Source organism: Apteryx mantelli, chromosome 15, assembly GCF_036417845.1.
Source record: "Apteryx mantelli isolate bAptMan1 chromosome 15, bAptMan1.hap1, whole genome shotgun sequence".
Classification (NCBI taxonomy): domain Eukaryota; kingdom Metazoa; phylum Chordata; class Aves; order Apterygiformes; family Apterygidae; genus Apteryx; species Apteryx mantelli.
Genome location: NC_089992.1, coordinates 4,645,644 through 4,663,087, shown reverse-complemented (window position 1 = coordinate 4,663,087; position 17,444 = coordinate 4,645,644). Strand labels below are relative to the sequence as shown.

General features: G+C 42.6%; 1 protein-coding gene across 1 annotated transcript in view; it reads right to left on the bottom strand.

Annotated features, from left to right (window-relative positions):
• The window catches only part of ADAMTS17 (ADAM metallopeptidase with thrombospondin type 1 motif 17), a 201,021-nt gene that overhangs the window by 64,302 nt on the left and 119,275 nt on the right, over positions 1-17,444 (bottom strand). The window contains exons 13-15 of the mRNA XM_067305684.1: positions 17,030-17,196; positions 11,444-11,571; positions 839-959 (exon numbers count right to left, since the gene is read on the bottom strand). Of these exons, the coding sequence (XP_067161785.1) occupies positions 839-959; positions 11,444-11,571; positions 17,030-17,196 (416 nt within the window). The remainder of the gene's footprint in view (positions 1-838; positions 960-11,443; positions 11,572-17,029; positions 17,197-17,444) is intronic.

Sequence of the window (17,444 nt, the reverse complement as noted above, 5' to 3'; positions counted from 1 at the left end):
TTCATTAAGCTGAGATATCCTGATTATAACATGAATCATCTGGAACATACAACATGCATCATTCTGAGCTCCCAAAGAGCTCAAAGATGGTGCTGAAATCAGACTTTCCTCCCACTGGAGAAGATACTATGATTTCATCTCTTTTATTTAAAATCAACAGCACTAGTAGCATTCAAAATGAGAAACATAACTTCATTCTGAATTTCAAACAGAGGCAATGGCTGGTATCTGAACAATGGAAGAAGAAGCAAAGAGAACATCACATTTGAATTGAGTCGGGTTTTGCTCTGTGTTCCTAGTTAGATTTTGTTTTTTTAAATGAGAAACAATTTTGGAAGCTGCACAGCCCAATCAGGCCTGATCCCGGGAAGTTCTCAGCACTTCCAACTCACCATCTGAAAAGAGGCTCAGCAAGTGATAAGACTGAATGCTGATTATCTATCCTTGGATAGTTAGTTACTCAAGGAGAAGACTAGGGACATTTAACAAAGGTGGAGTCAATATTCTCATTCTTGAGCATCTTTTCACTGATTCCTCATTCGATATTTCCACAGAATTTTTCCTGGTAGCACAACTGGTAAGAAATTGGGAAAACCAGTGGTGCTAGATCCCCCATCTGTGTCTGCAAGAGTAAAACATCCTGAACAGTCAGAACCGTTTATGGACATCTACGTCAAAACCCATAAAATTTCAGAGGAACAACTGTCAGCTTATGTGTCTAACAGAGCAGGTGAATCAAACGCTATCCAAGAAGAAGAGCTATCACTACCTCTCTTAATTCTCCTCAAGCAGTTAAGACAGTCTCTACTACACTGAAATGCTGCTGAGGGTTACTCACCCATCCCCTTGGTGTGGTTGAAGTCGCCTTTCACCACTTTACAGGTTTTGCCATCACCACTGCAGATTCCACAGCGATCCTCTTTGGCAGCTGAGCCAATGATTCCATCGCAGCCAATTTTCTAATGACAACAACCAGAGGTCCCCATTATTTCGTTTGCAAGGTTAAAATATCTCTAAACATTGAGGTCAAGACTCAGATAAACATCTGACTGAAAACCTGAATGGGAAGAGAATGCTGTGAATTAGGACAGCACTCATTTGAAACTGTTGAGTTGGTTATTCAGCAACCTGTTTGCCCAATACTATGTGCACGAACTTTGACTCAGAAGACTTAACTGAAGAGGGTTTCACAAATACTAATTATTCAAGACATCACCACAGATCTTGTGCTAATCCACACTAACCTGCTTCATTCAATGTTTCATGTTTGTATAGTACCTTCCATCTAAGGAGCTCAAAGGCATCCTAGAGAAAAGGACCACTACTACCACAATGCTTAGTTCAGAGAAGAGGAAAATGTGGCTTGCTTAACTTTTCTGGAAAATTAATTCAAGCAACCCGAGCCCTGGTCCTAGCTGTGCACCACAGAAAAATTCAGAGTTCTGCTGCAAGCTCCAATGTGCTGCTCACTGAAGAAGCTCTGCTTTGGATCAAGATCTTAATGGGGAGTCTAACACTCAGTTTTGATTGCACTTTTGCAATAACTGAAGAAAGATCTCATTAACTGAATGCACAAATGCACAATGCACAAATACTTAAATGGAAGCAGGAGGTTGCACTCAGACTTGGCCAACCTGTACCTTAAGATTGCTAATATAATTATGGGATTTTCCAGATGCTTGCACTGTATTAAATTTTGACATTCAATTGTAAAAAATACATAATGATTTCTCCTAAAGCTTCATTTAAAATGGCATTTTCATAATTTTCTCTACCAACCTAAACTGCTTACCAATAAAAAACTGCAGCTTTGCTTCTACAGACAGTTATTACCAGAATAGTCACAGTATGTTCCCTGTAGTTGTAGAGATTGCCATGGTAATGTTACTCACTCACAAGCCATTTATAGGCTGATAGGGCTAAATTACGACACGATTAGGCGTTATACCATTATTATGACTATTTTGTGTAAATTTTTCTCTGTTCATGTAAGACTCCCAGAATGACCAGCAACTCAATCTTAGAATATAAATTTCTGTTGAAATAAGAGTTCTCATTAGGCATCATATTAGCAGAGATTTTCATGTTAAAAATAAGCTGAAGATTTATTCTCTGTAGGTAAACAATTTCTTGGCAAATGAGTTAGTGAGACTGTCACTAATAATACTTCTTTGAACAAGGCTGTTGGGTCTCTCCCTTCCTTGCCTTCTTAAAATAAAGCCAGAGGAAAGTTGGAGAGATATCTTAAGGAAAAATCAAAATAACAAACATTTTGAAAAATAAGGAAAGTGGGGAAAGATTAAGAGAACTTGGACTGTTTCTCTGAGACTGCGTGCATCTAAGCAATGTAATTTGGACCTGAGCTCAAACCTTCCCCTCCTTTCAAAAGACACTGGCCACTCCTTAAGTCCAGATGTATTCCAGGGAGCAAAGATTCTCAGAAAAGACACGTTCTGGTGCAGTGTTTGCCTGAGTCAATCTTTAGAGAAAGACAAATGCTGAGAAAGGATGAATATCCTTAAATATATAAACACATAAAAGGGAAATGCTGCTTATTAACTAGAACAGCATGTAAATTGATGGACACAGACTACAGAAAAAAACGTATAAACGGGAAGTGAAGTAAGGTAGGAAGAAGACTGTGGACTTTCTGGCAGTTGCAATTCTCAAAGCTAAACTTCACACCTATGTCCAACAATGATTTAGGGATATTGAATGTGATTCTGCCCCCCAAACAGAAGGATGTCCCAGCAGTTCTCCTTCCAGGAAAATAAATATGATTTATTAATAGTGTTGCTGAAAGGCAGCTGGAAATACACGCCTGCCTGCCACCCTGCTGAGATACTGGAAAGGCTGCATTTAATTTAAGGCTTTTGTGCTATCCTTCATTGTACTCCATTGTTATTAGCACTATGTGAGCATACAAATTAATAAAGGGAATATAATGAGTGTTGAACCACATTTATTCCCAGCGCTATATGAGGACTCTGCAAGACTGTAATGGATGCAGGCAGAGAATGAGGCATTAGCAATCATGTGCTTTGCTGTTTTTTGCCTTTCATCTTCACTCCAGCTCCCTGGGAGCGGAGGAAGGGGGAATGGCTCTTGACACATTCCCTCCTGTGGCAGCCACCCTCTGCAGGGCAAACTTTCCCTGTCAGTCCAGGTCTTGAGAAATAACGCGCTTGTTGGATTTGGGCCAGGAAATGGCTTCTTACAAAGGAGAACTTTTAAGAGAATAAAGCAGTTTTCTTGGCTTCAAGATGAAAATCAGTGCGTTCTTGCTACTTTATGGGGGAAAAAAAAATACCTTGGAAGCACTTTACTCTTGTCTGTACAAACATCAGAGCTCATTTCCCCCTTCCCAAGCTTTCCAATCATTTCCAAAGTAAAAGTACATTTAATAATGGTACATAATGAAACAGCTTTTCTTAAGATTTGACAGTGGATTTCCAAAAGCTCCCAAGTCATTTAGAAATGTGTTACACTGACCACCTCAGTCACTTGGATGCTTTGAAAACTTCACACGCTGAAAACACTGCTGCCTGTAAAACAAGTGGTAAAGGGGAAGAGACAGAGCTGGAAGGATGAGGAAACAAAACACAGTCTGTATCACCCTTCCCAGGAGGAAAGGATCTTCCAGCAGTCCTTGAACCATGGACTGGAAAGATGTAAACTGAGCACTGGGACTCCTGTCAGCTCCATGGGGTGGATTTGTAGGGCACAGTCGCAGAGGGGCAACTCAGGTTTCCCCTAGGTGAGAAAGCCACTGCACTGGGCCAGAGGCACCGCTGAATGCTAAGCCCCACCGGCCCGGGGGAAGATCGGTGGAGTTTGTACATCAGCAGCTTCTCACTGCCACATTGTATTATGCTGTCAACAGTTAAAATGTATGTAGCTTTTCTCAGTCTGCAGGAAGCTTTCAAAGATGTGAGGACTTATTCAACGGTATGCAAAGAGCAAATCCCAAGTCGCGTTGTTCAAAACGCAAGTTTTCATAGTGCAGAAACAAACCCTTAAATCCCAAATAACTCAAAGCAGTTATTTTTTTACCATCTCTAACTTGTTTTGTGCTGCTTCCTGTGCAGTCCAGCGTACTGATCAAGGTAAGCAGATCTTTTTTAATAAGAAGCAGAAGTGCAAAAGGGGAAGCTGGACATCCTCAGGAAAGAAAGATCTTGTACATAACAATCTCATGTTTTCTGATCCAACTGTTATCCTGCAGGTGAGCAGACTGAATGCATGGACCAGTCCATCCAGTATGGCTGGATACCTTCACATTCATCACTTTTGAGTGGGCTGAGGAGAAGGGAAGCAGTTTTGTACTGCTGCCAATATATCTGCCAAGGAGAGAGCAGGACATTTGATACCTGGAGCTCTTCTGCATTCAGAGGGCAGAATAAAAAATGAAAAGCCAGCCTGGTTCTAACCACCATTTGTTCATCAGGCGGAGTATGCGGGTCGATTCGCCAGTGCCAAGCCCTTCTCTTGGCCTCTTGGAAGTTCCCTGTAATTTCTGACATGAGTCAGACAGTGACAACCACAACTTCTGCAAATGCAGTGGTGTTAACACTGCCCAGGAGTTCCAGCTCCTGCCTACGCTGGCTGTTGAAAGCCAGCAGTGCTGTAGTTAGCAGCATCAACTGGACAAATAAGAAGAGCTATTTTGAACTAAAGCTGGTCCCTTGCCCATATTAAAACCCAGGAGTGATGGCAGGAAACGTAAAGATAGTCTTCTGGGTCTTTGAGCCCTCAGCAAGGAGGGTCATAACTATATCCATGGGCTTCTTAATGACCTTCAACCCAGGCAGTCTCCTACCCTGACACTATGTTTTGGAAATATCCACTGACCTTTAAATTGGCATGTTCGCTGAGCCAAAGGCCTGAAGTTCATTCTCTCTGAGCTGATATGTCAGTCCGCCCTTCCTTCTCTCCCTCCCCCTCCTTCTCATTCTTATAATTAAACATCTGAAAATACTGCTTGTTGGGTGGTATTTCCAGCTTCAGTCATTGCTGGCTCCAGCATAGGAAAACTCCTCTTCTGCATGCACATCATTTGAATTCTTCAGTGTGCGAACTATCTTCTGTATTGCTTGGGTACTTTTTAATGATAATTTTATTTGTATTTTGAATGGCTACGCAAGAGCTCAATTGATACAGCCTGTGTGAATATGTTTTGCCACATAAACATGATTATTTCTGTTATATACACCCACCCTGTGTAAGAAATGACATTGTAGGCTCACAAAACTATAATGCTTCCCATATGCTGAACTAACTAGCTGTCTCAATGGATCAAATATAAATAATGATGCAACATGTGCCATTTTACAAATTGATCATGTACAGACCATGCTGGTTATGAAAGATTCATCTGCACTGCCAGCTTTTCATCCATAATATTCAGTGTCCACCAATACCTGAAGGGATGGACCACATAAAACAGGAATGTACATATATGAGCAACCGACATTAAGATCTGAGGGTATGAGAATTCTCATTTCTTTGCTTTAAACGTGATCGCCCCTGTAGAAGACTATGGGCGTCTGACAGGATTTGTACAGGAGGGCTAGCCTTGATCCCTGATCAAGCAGTTCACCTGCAAGTTACTTCTATTTCTGTTCCACTGCAAATCTTCTGTTATGCACCAGAGTCCACGTAGAAGTTACTCCAGAAAACGCCAGCCTTTCACTTCCTGAGCCTTCAGATTTTATCTCAATCAGAGCAGCTCTGCTGGAACAGGAGATAGGCACTGCCTATTTTATATTTGCATTATCTCATCTGCATTAGATACGCAATTACACTTATTGACTGTGTTTAGATCCCCTAGCAGTTCATGGGGATCCTACATAGAATTTTTCTCCTAACCTTCATCCTTTCACACATAGAGCCTGAAGGCTGTATGTCAAAATCCCTGTGTTTTGCCACCAGAGCAGGCTGTGTGAGAGTGCAAATAATACAAAGTCCTTCCCTGCCCAGAGACCTTTCCCATCACTGGAATTCCTTTGCTTCTTTCTTTGGCTGCTTTCTGTGGCTACCTCTCTCATTCTTCCAAACCAGCTTCATCTGAATTGATACCCTCAAATCTGACTTCGCCCTGCCTCTGTTCTGATTTGTACAAATGCCAACAGGGTGCACATACCACCAGATTTTATATCAAGTACCCAGTCTTTAAAAGAGGCATTTAACATGTGAGTTCTGGATGTGAAACGAATGTATGTTTATCAGGACAAGATATATCAATAGCCTCCCTCCTGGTGGATTCTTGGCTGTTACGGCCACAAGCAAAAACAAAAGCCTCTTAGGTGAATAACACAATGAAACGGCTATGACATGTTCTTCGTGGGTTAACACAAAAGAAGAACAGCAGGATAACAGCACCGCTCTTTTTTCATATCCCACTGCAAAGTACACTAAGAAAGTAGTAAGATACTGACAAGCAAAGTCTTGTTTTTTGTTGCTATCCTCTATTCACCAAAAGCCTTGCTATTCTTTCTAGGCCTCAGATTACATTGCTTTAGACACAGGAATTGAAAAAGGCAACTATACAGCAGGTGGCTGTAGTTCAAATAACCCTCCTGGATTTTGTGAGCACACACTGAATAATTAACCAAAGTACAGCGCTAAACCAAGCTGTTGTATGGAGACAAGTTACCCAGTCCAGAACATCTTGTACCACAGTCTGTAATGCAAGAGTATGAATAATACATGGAAAATACTCAAGTGAGGAGTCAAAGCCAAAACTCCATGCATCAAAAGCAAAATGTCGGTACTGAAAACACAGAAAAGTGTTTGCCAACAACTGGTCCAGTAGACAACTGCAATTTTACCTCTGCTCACTGTGGCCTTCTCCTGACCCTCTGCTTACCTAACTTGGAAAAGCTATTTTTGAAAATGTGTCCAGTTTCAAATTTAGGCTTGCCTTTCATACTCTATGACAACTGGTTTTAGAAGAAAGTCAGTCTATAATATTTCTGCTGTGCCAGAACAGCCTAGTTTGTGGCTTGTCATCAGTGAACGTACTGTAGATTCACCAACAAGTTAAAAGTAGCCGTGAGATGGCAAAACACTCATGAGAAAACTAGATAGAGCCAAAACATCTTCACATCTTAAACTGTTAAATCACAGCAAAGACTGCCCATGATCTCCAGCCAAGTTCTGATGTACAGGATACAGTTTTCAAAGCGACCTTAGATTACACCCTGATGTACAATTTGCAGTCTCCATTAGAAAGTTCTTTCATGCTATCATGAGTCTTGGACTAATCCTCCTTTGAGAGGAGCCAGCACAAAGTCATGTGCGTCATAACAGTCAGCAAAGCTGCTTGTCTTCTCCCCACACCACTGCTGTGTGACATCTGACACCTTTTTCAGTACTACTTCTGCCAGTAGCTTGGTGCTAACGTGAGCAGCACAAACAGAACAAAGAACTGGAATATCTTAGAAACTGGAAGATGTTAGAAAGTGCACTGCCACCATGAATGTCAACTCTGTGAGAAACATATGCCAAGCAGGCTTGAGAGAGAACAAAAATCTCAGCGAATCTTCTCACTGAAAGCCAGTTGTCACTTAAAGAGAAATAAGAGAAGATAAAAGCAATCTGAGCTGCAGGTTGCACTGCCCTACCCCATCTTCACCATGCCTGAAATGTCCATGCTAGAAAAAGCAAGCTTTGCGAAGGCAGGCGAAAGGAGAGGCTGCAAAGCCTACAGCTGCACTCACTTTCCTCATCATCAGATTCATGAGACTGCTGCTGTTCTCTGGCCTGTTACAGATTTTCCGTCCCTGAAAAATCCCAGGAGAAAATGAATTATCCTTGCTAGAAGACTATGTGCATTTCAAGAAGAAAAAGTCAAAGCCCTTTGTATACACTGAACAGGGTGTCTGTGTTTGTTCAGGAGATGGTAAGGGTAAGTGCAGTCATTCTTACCCTATAATGTTTCTACTAAAGCTACAACTTTATAGCATTATCCTCAATTTTGAGACAAACTCCTGAAGCTCTTACATAGCTTTTATTTTGTCCTTATGCTGGCATGCTTCTATCACTATCAAGAATGAAATGTTCAGCCTCAAACACAACTCTTCTAAATAAGGACAGGATAAAATTGAATAAAGACCTTATGATTTGTCTCAAAGACAAGGAGTAGTTTCACAAAAAATCTAGGTGATGCAAGAGCCCTTGTGCTAATTCTAGAGATGACTTTGCTCTCTCCAGGTGCTTCTGTGCATGACTACAGTATCAACCAAGTTTACTCACTCCCACTGCCCTCAGGTTTAAGAGGTAAATACAGGGATACTTCTGCTTATGATGACTTTGCTTCAGGGATGGTGAGGCTGACACCCAAAGGCTTCATTCACACTGTTCAGTGTGAGCTCAGCTCACAGCTTTCAAATGAAGCTCTAATAAATTCACAGATTAAAATTAAAGACTCTCCCCCTTTGCCTTTGGTGCCTGTCTGCAGTTAGGATATTTTGAGACTTACAGGACTTTGCTCCAAAGAATCTGTTGATGCTTCCCTTCTCAAAACCCCCCTCACCTTGCAAGAAAAGTTTTTTCTTTGCCATGTTCATCTACATTCATTTTTCTAACCAGAATGCATGAATTTCATTTAGGAGCACCTACTGGTGAAGGGAAAAGAGCTATTACATTTCTTGAATTATGTGTTTGCAGGCAATGGTTTCTGCAAATGTCTGTTACACTGGAAACGTGTTATTCCTGCCTTTGAAAGCCTTTAACTAGAAGGATTATTCAAGAAAATAAATAACAGTTATACCACCCTCTGATTTCAGCACTTATTCTCTTCTCCAGGACCCCTGCAATGCTTATTACAAGGCTTTGTCTACACTGAGTAAAGAAACAAGGAGAAGAGTAATTAAACGAATATGCGATTAAATTGGTTTAATAGGCAGCTAGTTAGACAAGTATCATCTGTGGTAAATGGGGTACACAGTTACACACAGCGATTCTCAGCACTAAACTGCATATAAGGCGGAAGAGTATTATAAATGAGTTCATGAGGCTTTCAAATCTGCTCGGCTTGAGTTGATCATTTTGCATTTTCTCTCAGCCAGATGCAAATGGACTGAATGTTCTGCAGCTGTCATCACCTCTCTGCACAGTTAAAGGCAGTTGCCCCCGAGTTAGAGTGCAATTTGCTTTTCATGATGTACCTCCAAAGCTCTGTGCTCATAAAGGTTTTCATTTGGAGGGGAGCTGGCTACTGCTCCTCACTGGAAGAAGAAAACACGCATTGCCATAATGTCTGATTTACTGTTTGCGGCTGATCCGAATGTCTGGAGAAGTAAAGCTGGCCGACCCAGTGCAATGGTCAATGGCACACAGCTGGAGGTGCACAGCTGGCCTTACTGTAACAGCTTATTAATAGCTTTCTCAGCTTTTTGGATACAGCTGAAAACAGCAAAAAAAAAAAAAAGTAACTGGGATCCACCATGAACCTGGCTCCATGCAGGGCACTCAGTATTAAAGAGCATATAAAGAATCAAGCCCCTGTGCTGGCTCCCCAGCAACTTTTTGTTCAGATTCTTCATCTGAATAAATTAGAAGGGCTGAATTAAAAATTTGGCAGGAAAGGGTGGGAAGTGTTTCTTATAGCAGTGCAAAATTCAATCTGAATAAAGCTTTTCCACTTATCTCCTTGCACTGCTGTTAGTAAAAACATATTGTGTCCCCCAAACCTTTCCTGTTCCTATGGGAATATGCTGTTCACTTATCTCCCTGCCTGGAGAGTTCAAAGCAGTACAAATTGGTAGCTCTTAACCACTGCTTACTAGATGACAGACGGTGTGCCTTCTGCCCCTTGAGGCAAACTAGCACGTCTCCAGTAGAGTTAGTGGAGGTAAAGGGTTATACTAGAAAGCTGTTCTGGTGGTACAATAGGCTGGGTAATAGGGAAAGAGGAACTCGTAGCATGGGATAAAGATCTAGACTAGGAAAAATTTGGAGAAAGAACTGCCAGGAAGAATCCAGCACTGGCAAGGTTATAGTAGCTGACTCAAACTTCTTTCACATCACTAATGTGTGTGGAGCAGATTTTGAACACATGCTACATGGACCGGAGAGAGAAAAGCCACTAAGTGTCTGCCCTGCCACAGTGTCCATGACAAAGGCCTTGAACACAACTGCTACACACTGCTAGCAACACCCATGCTAACTGCCTTCTTGTTCTTTACGAGCTTTATTTAAACATTTTCTTCTCTTCCTTCCCTCTCCCAACACCCTAAATTCATAGTTAGTATGGGTCTACATAATTTCACCTAAATTTTCAAGGAATCTGAAACAGCAGCTCTAAGAGATGGGCTCCGAATCATTCAATGTGCTGCATTATGAACTGTCTCACTGCCCAGGAAACGGCGAGGAAGAGCTGTATTACAAGGATCTCCCCACTGCGCCCTGACTGATGCCTCCTTCCAGTTCCATCATCATTGCAAACCATCATCACTGCAATGGTTATAGGCCATTGCACCTTCACTCCAGGAAAAGGAAATCAAATCTTAAGACTCCTGAAGATGGTCCTCTTCATTTCCATTGTCAACTTGTTTGACCAGAGACGAAAGGAAATGAGCATGTTCGGGGCTTGGCTAGTCCATGCAGGAACAACCAGCTCTTGCTGGACAGCAGAAGGAAGCCTGCCCTATGCTCCCTCTGGTTTGCTCTCTCTGTGACCTGAGCACAGGACAGTGCAGATGAAAGGCAAAAGAAAACTGGCTTAGGCTGTGCTCCAGGCTGCAGGATTTCCTCCTCTAAACCTACATTCCCTATTGCTTGGAGGTTTATAATGAAGTTTCGGGAAGGAAGGGAACCTTTTCCTTACTACAAGGGAAACAGGCCTTTCAAACACTTCAGATGGGCCCTAACAGTTAACTCACCTTGGCATTATTTAGTAATACAGATAACAAAATCACACAGATGTAAGGCTATATGGGGGAAGCTACTGGCTCATGCAGGTCTAGGAGCCAAAAAGCAACTGGTAATGAAAAATGTCCTCAGTATTTCTAGACAGGTCCCAGACAGAGCTGAAAAGCACCACGATGCTGATAATGTGACACTTATAGCAGGCTAGCAACAATTTATAATCCAGTTTGCAGCATCGGCATTCTCCCAGTGATTCCTCTAGTAGCCAAAATGGAGCAGTTAAGCAAGCCAGATTTCCACTCCTTTCCCAAACCATTTGATGATGACACACAACTGACTGTGATCACTGAATGTTCCCAGCTGTTCAGTGATAATCTCATACCTTGGGCATTTATCACAATTCTAAGATCAAGAAAGAGCTGTGGAGCCCTTGCAATGGGTCTTGCAAAACAGGGCTGCCCTCTCACCTCTGGGACAGCCTCCCAGCCACCCACGTGGATGCCTGCTCTTTTAGGACATACACAGCCACCCCATACTATCCATCACTTGAAACAAGAGAAAGTTACTCCACCTGGCACTTGCCATGTACACAGAGGTCAGTCTCGTAAGGCCCACATGGAGTACCATCGAGGACTCTGTCTGTCACCAGCACAGGGGAATCCTTCCCCAGCGGAGAGCAGAAGAGCTCACACGGCTTATCTGGAAAAAGAAACACACAAGCAACTTCCTTGAGGAGCAGCTCAAATAGGTGCTTGAGGCAACGGCAACTGAGCAATGGAATGCAGTCGCTGCATAAATGGGTGTACAACGGCATCTATTGACGTTCGGATCTTTGAGGGAACATGAGGCTTTCGGTTCAGGGGTTCGGTTCAAAGGGTTAAATTGATGAGCTTGGTCTTTTAAGGCACAAAAAACCCCATTCAGTCAGTATACTTCTTTGTACCTGTTTGTGAATGGAAGGTGTTTGTTACAGGGAACATTCAGCAGCCTGGCTTGAATGACCAGGTTATTAGACTGTGTGAGCATCTCACACAAAATTCAGGCTACATCAAGTGATTTCAGAAGGACAAACAGATTCTCCAGTCCATTTCTGCTCTTGATGGACCGAATTAACTGCTCGCATCAGGTTGCCAGTAAGAACGCTTGTGTATATAAATTTGACATGTTTTTGCATACACATTACCTACCGTTTCCTTAAACTGGTATTTGTGGTCCTACAAACATTTCTGCCAACAAACTAGGCAGCTGGGATACCTGCAGAAAGCACTCCCAAATTCATCTGAAATACTTTGACAGAGAAAATTTGCATTTTTCACCCATAGTAGTGGCAAGCACAATGTTATATATTTAGGCCTTCACTTTGGAAGACCTACTATGGGGTTTAGCTAGAGAAGGAGTTAAGTAAAAAAGCTTTTTCAAAGATTTGTGTCATTAACTGGCAGCATACAGCAGATATCAGGGTTTGCAGTCTGCATTTGCCATATGTTTAAGTAACAGATATTTAGGCAATGTAATGTTTTTCCTTTGGAGCTGACTCTCTGCTACTCACAGACTTCATCCAGGGAAGAACCTATAGACACTCAAATGGAAACATGTTTTGTTCTGCATGGTCCAGTACTCATCAGACAGAAGAGGGAAGGTTTGCCAATACATTAGACTAAACGACACAGGCCCAAGTCTAAGTTCCCAATGAAATAAAAAATCTGCAACCAGCTCCCAGCTCATTAACACATGCAAGCAGAGCTCAAGCACAGTGTAGAAGATTAGCTCAAGGCTGGTTTGGGTCTGTGTCTATTTTTTCTGAGTGTGGTGCTTGGATATGCTGCAAAAAGGAACTGGAGAACATTGCATGGGTGCTCCAACGTGCTTAAAAAAACATTGACACTGAGGTGCAAAACTGAGCTACCCTCTGCCCATCCTGCTTGAGAGAGGAACTACAGGCACATCCTGTGGAGGTTCAAACTCCCTGCCTTTTGTCTGATGCAAAGGAAATTCTCAGAGACTGGATTTTGATTTCATTTGCCAGGAGAAGCTGAGAAAGCTGTTGAAAGAGGAGCTTGCGCAGGAGACCACTAGTCTGACCACCTCTGAACAGCCTCTCCTTCTGCAGCTATGAGGAACACCTGGCTGCCTGCTCTGCAACTAGGCACGAGAAGTTTTTAATTTACAGCCTTAGGTTTACTCTCTACTGAGCATCAAAAGCCAACTATGCACATGAGGAGCTGGAGCTGGTTAGTCTGACCACATGCCATGGGATGACATGGCTCAGGTGAGTGAGGCTTTGCTAGAAATCAGGAACAATGCTGGCTATTATCTTTTAGTAACAGCTTGGTCAGTCCTCAGGTGGCCACAAAATGGCCTTCACCAAAAAAAGAAAATTGGGAGAATTTTCTGTAACTGAAACCACACTAGGAAGTCAAGAAAAAGGCAGTTTTCTTGGAATTACTGTGTTATCTGGATCACTAGCTGGGAAACAATTTAAATAGCTAGGCCACTGGCCTCTGTGGAAGCCAGATTGTTGTGGCACCTGCAACCATAAGGTGAGAGAAAAAAAACATCAGCTTGGGACTTGGCATCAAAGAGTTAAACTTCCAAAATGGTACTCTGGAAATATTGCCCAACAGAAGTCTTTGGGAGAGCCCTGGTGATGACTCCACCACTGGGAACAAGATTCCTGCAAGTAAAAGGCAGATTTTTTTTTTTTTTTTTGAGGAAAGTATACTCTCCCTGTAGTGTTTGGAGAACTCAGGAATTTACAAATTATGTCTGCAGCCCTTTTTATGAATGAGGCAGTTATGATGGATTTCAGTGAAGTCGTCAGCAAAGCACAAGAGCTGCATATTTCCGAAGGAGCCATAATAACAAAATCTTTTTATTCAGGAATCACTGAGAAATGCTGAGCTGCAGTTTCAGAGGATTTGATTATTCCTGAAAACAAGTTGTTGTTTTAATTTCTTGAGAAGGGCTTTGGAAGTGTCCTGCAAGCTTCTGGATGAAGGCTGCTCCTATGATAGATAATACAGCTATTCAAGAAAACTCGAAGCACTGCAAACAGCTCACAGAACCTTCTGCACCCAGGGAACACCCACTAAGTGGGAGGCTGGCTTTGCTGCAAGGGAGACCCCAGGGATTCAGTAAGGAACATTTTCCTTTGAAGTCAGATTCTGCTCTCAGCTTAATGCTCTGAGGTGAACCATGTCTGGCACCCAAAGGAAGCAAAAATGCCAGCTGGGGTGAACTGGGATGTGTCCAGCGTAGTCTGGGATGGCATTTGCTGTTGTTCTTCCCGCCCCATCCTGAGTCACTCTGCTAGGTTACCAATGTGCACAGGTGTAGATATAGGATTTATACAGTGGCATATGGATATTTCCTGTTTATTCTCTACTTCTTTCCTAATGATTTCTAAGATTATCCTGCCCTGACAATTACAGAGCTTCATTGGTGCTTACACAGATCTAACCATAATGATTCTAAGATGTCTGACCTGAGTATTAACAGATATATCACTGTGTACGTACAGCTCAATTTGTTTTTACCCATGTGCTTTATTTTGAACATATCAACATTTTTATCTTTCTCTTTTTAGTTATTCACTATGGTGAAACCCTTTTGCAAATTCTTGTCACCAGTTTTAGTTTTGATGAAGCTAATGATGTTGAATTTTGTCTAATGTTACCATCTCACTATTCACCTCTTTTTCAGGTCATTTATGAAAATGCCAAACAGCAGAGGTGCTGCACAGACCCACACAGATTCCCTGATAATCTCTTCCCATTGTGAAAAGTGGTAATTTATTCCTATCTTTTGTTTCCTATCCTCTAGCCAGATGTTAATCTACCACGTGACCTTCCCTTTTATCCTATGACAGCTTAGTTTCTTTACAAGCTTTTGATGACATCAGCCGGATCACTTTCATTCACGTGTGTGCTGATGTTCTCTAGCAGATTTATGAGGCACGACTGTCTTATATAAAAATGGTTACTGTTCCCCTGCAATATTGTTTCCTTGCAGTATTGTATATATTGTTTGGGCCAAGCCAGCCCAACATTCCTAGTGTTATGTAGCAGCTCCATGTGAACCACCATGTAATAGCAATCTTCTTCTCTTTGATAAAGCACCTGGACATGAGTAGGAAGGAGGCCAATGACAGGACCAAATGCCATGTGTGCTGGGTGTGGTCTACCAGCCACCAGCTGGACCACTCTCAGCTGGGCCGTTATCTCAGGAAGCATTGCAAACCTGAACAAGTACTCTGAAAATGATGCACAAACTAGACTTCGGAGGTTTTACGGGCAGAAAAGCATTTGGTTGTTGGAATATATGGCCTCTATAGGGTTGCAACTGCATGGACGGGGTGTGAATGCACTAGCAGCGTGGAGCCCTGTGTGTAAGGGAGTATGGTAATAAAATGCATGGATTAGGGAAAGGCAGACATGAAGGAGTCATTCTGCAGTTTGAAAGAATCAGCTGTATAGATCAGGGACATGAATGAGGAGTGGGCAGTGTCATTCTGTAGGAGACTAAAATTTTTGGAGCAAGCTTAGAAACATGAGCAGAACATGTAGCAGATGGGACCACCATCTGCTAGCGACTTAACATTCCCAAACAACCCAATATTTCAAGAAGACACAGATGCTTGAAGGTGTTTAAGCACCTAAATACCTTTTTTGGATGTGGACTAAGATAACAAGTGCGAGTGGGAGGACGTGCTTCTAGCACTCTTTCAAGCAATGGAAGACTCACATCTGGCAATCTGAGTGCAACCCTGCACAGTAAAAGCCACAGTAACTCAGACAGTCACATATATGGAAACAAAAAACCTTATGGCACCCGAGCACAAAGTGGTCAAGGACAGGAATATTTTGTACTTGTAGTGGAAGGAAAGGAATAGATGGCTACTGAAGGACTGATTTGAGTGCCTCCAAAGGACTCTCATGGTTATGCTACAAGGGCCTGTGGAGGAATTAAGATGAGAAGTACAAAAATAGACACTCCAGGACAGGAATATGAGAACCAAATTACGGTAGCCAGAGGAGTGCAGCTGAAGAAACACTTTGTGCTCATAGAGAAGGACATGCCTAAAAGGGAGCTCTGCCCTATGTCCCAGTTCAGGAAGTCTGACAATGTGTTTCCTCTAGGACATGTCTCTAACACTGCAAGTGCTGAAGACCTGGTTTAAGTTTTGTTTCTATTGTCTCTGATAAGTAGGAAGCTAAGATGGCAGTAACAGAAGGTCAGAGCCCTGGTAACTTGTCCTTGCAGCCTTCTGGTTCTGCTTCTTCCAGGATAAGTCAGGGAAGTAGCTCTGCATTGTGCACTCACCTGGCAAAACTATTTGGGAAGCCAGCAGAGATGAACAATGAACGAGAACAGCCTGTTTCCCAGGACTTGTCAATAAACCATGCTCTGGAGAGGGTTTGCTGCAGGAACTGGAATGCTGTCTGTATGCTTGCCCTGGAGTAAAACCTAACCTGTCAGTGCTAACATGGGAAATGCTTATATCCACTGCCTGGTGTTCTGGTGTTAGTTCCAACATCACCCTCCTCTGTTCAAGCATGTCTTTAAGATAATCAGACAGAACCAGCTTTGTCCGTTTTTCAGCAGAGTGAAGTGAAAGATGTTTGTCTGTATGGAAAGGACATTATTACGATCCCTTTTCATGTCCCCTCATCATCTGGTTGAATAGTAGGTGAACAGCAAGATCCAGCGAAGGAAGCATTAAAGGAGTGGAAGTAGGACAGGCAATCATGCTAAAATGCCCACAAAAGACTTGCATAAAAAAAGTCCCCAGGGAATCCTTCTTCTTGTTTTCAGTCCCAAACTGATTTGAACTTTCTCATGTTAAAACTCCAAACTTGCCTGTTCAGACTGGGAACCTAGTTCAGCCCCCTACTCCTCCAGCACTACACAAAGATGTCTAAAAACTGACAGTTTCTGAAGAAGTTCTGAAAAAACTGTCAGTATCTTCCATTAAAAAGGCTAAAAGAACAGCAGGACAGCAACCAGAACAAGTAATTCATCTTTCAGATCTAGCTAAGGGGAACATACTGTAGCCTTCACACTGACAAATGGGGGTCTTGCAGACTAAATCAAGATGGGTTGAGAAGCTGCAGTGAAAGAACAGCAAGGAATTACAGAAGAAGCTGAAAAAACTTACCATCAATGATGACAGCTGTCAGGAGGCTTTTTTTCTTGTTGGCAAATCTGTCGTGGGCTTGGCACTGTTGGTCTCTGAAGCTTGGCACACCTTTAGGGCAGGGCAAGTTCTCGCACACAGTGTGTTCCACACTGGCTCCCCGGCAGTTCTTCCCGCCTGGCCCCGGGCTATCATGGAAAGACAAACCAGGGTCAGCAGGAATAGCACAGCTACTCACAGGCACATCTTTGCTTAGGTTCCCCTGCCTGAGGCAACTCATGAAATTTCAGGCAAGATCGTTCCCTTCTGAAGTCCCTTTCTGGAGACCAAATTCTGCTTTCAGTGGCTCTGAGAGAAAATAATTCAAGCTCCAGGCTACACCTATAACGGGCTCTCTGGAACAGTTAAAAAGCATGTTCTTTTGTAGTGTCCCAGA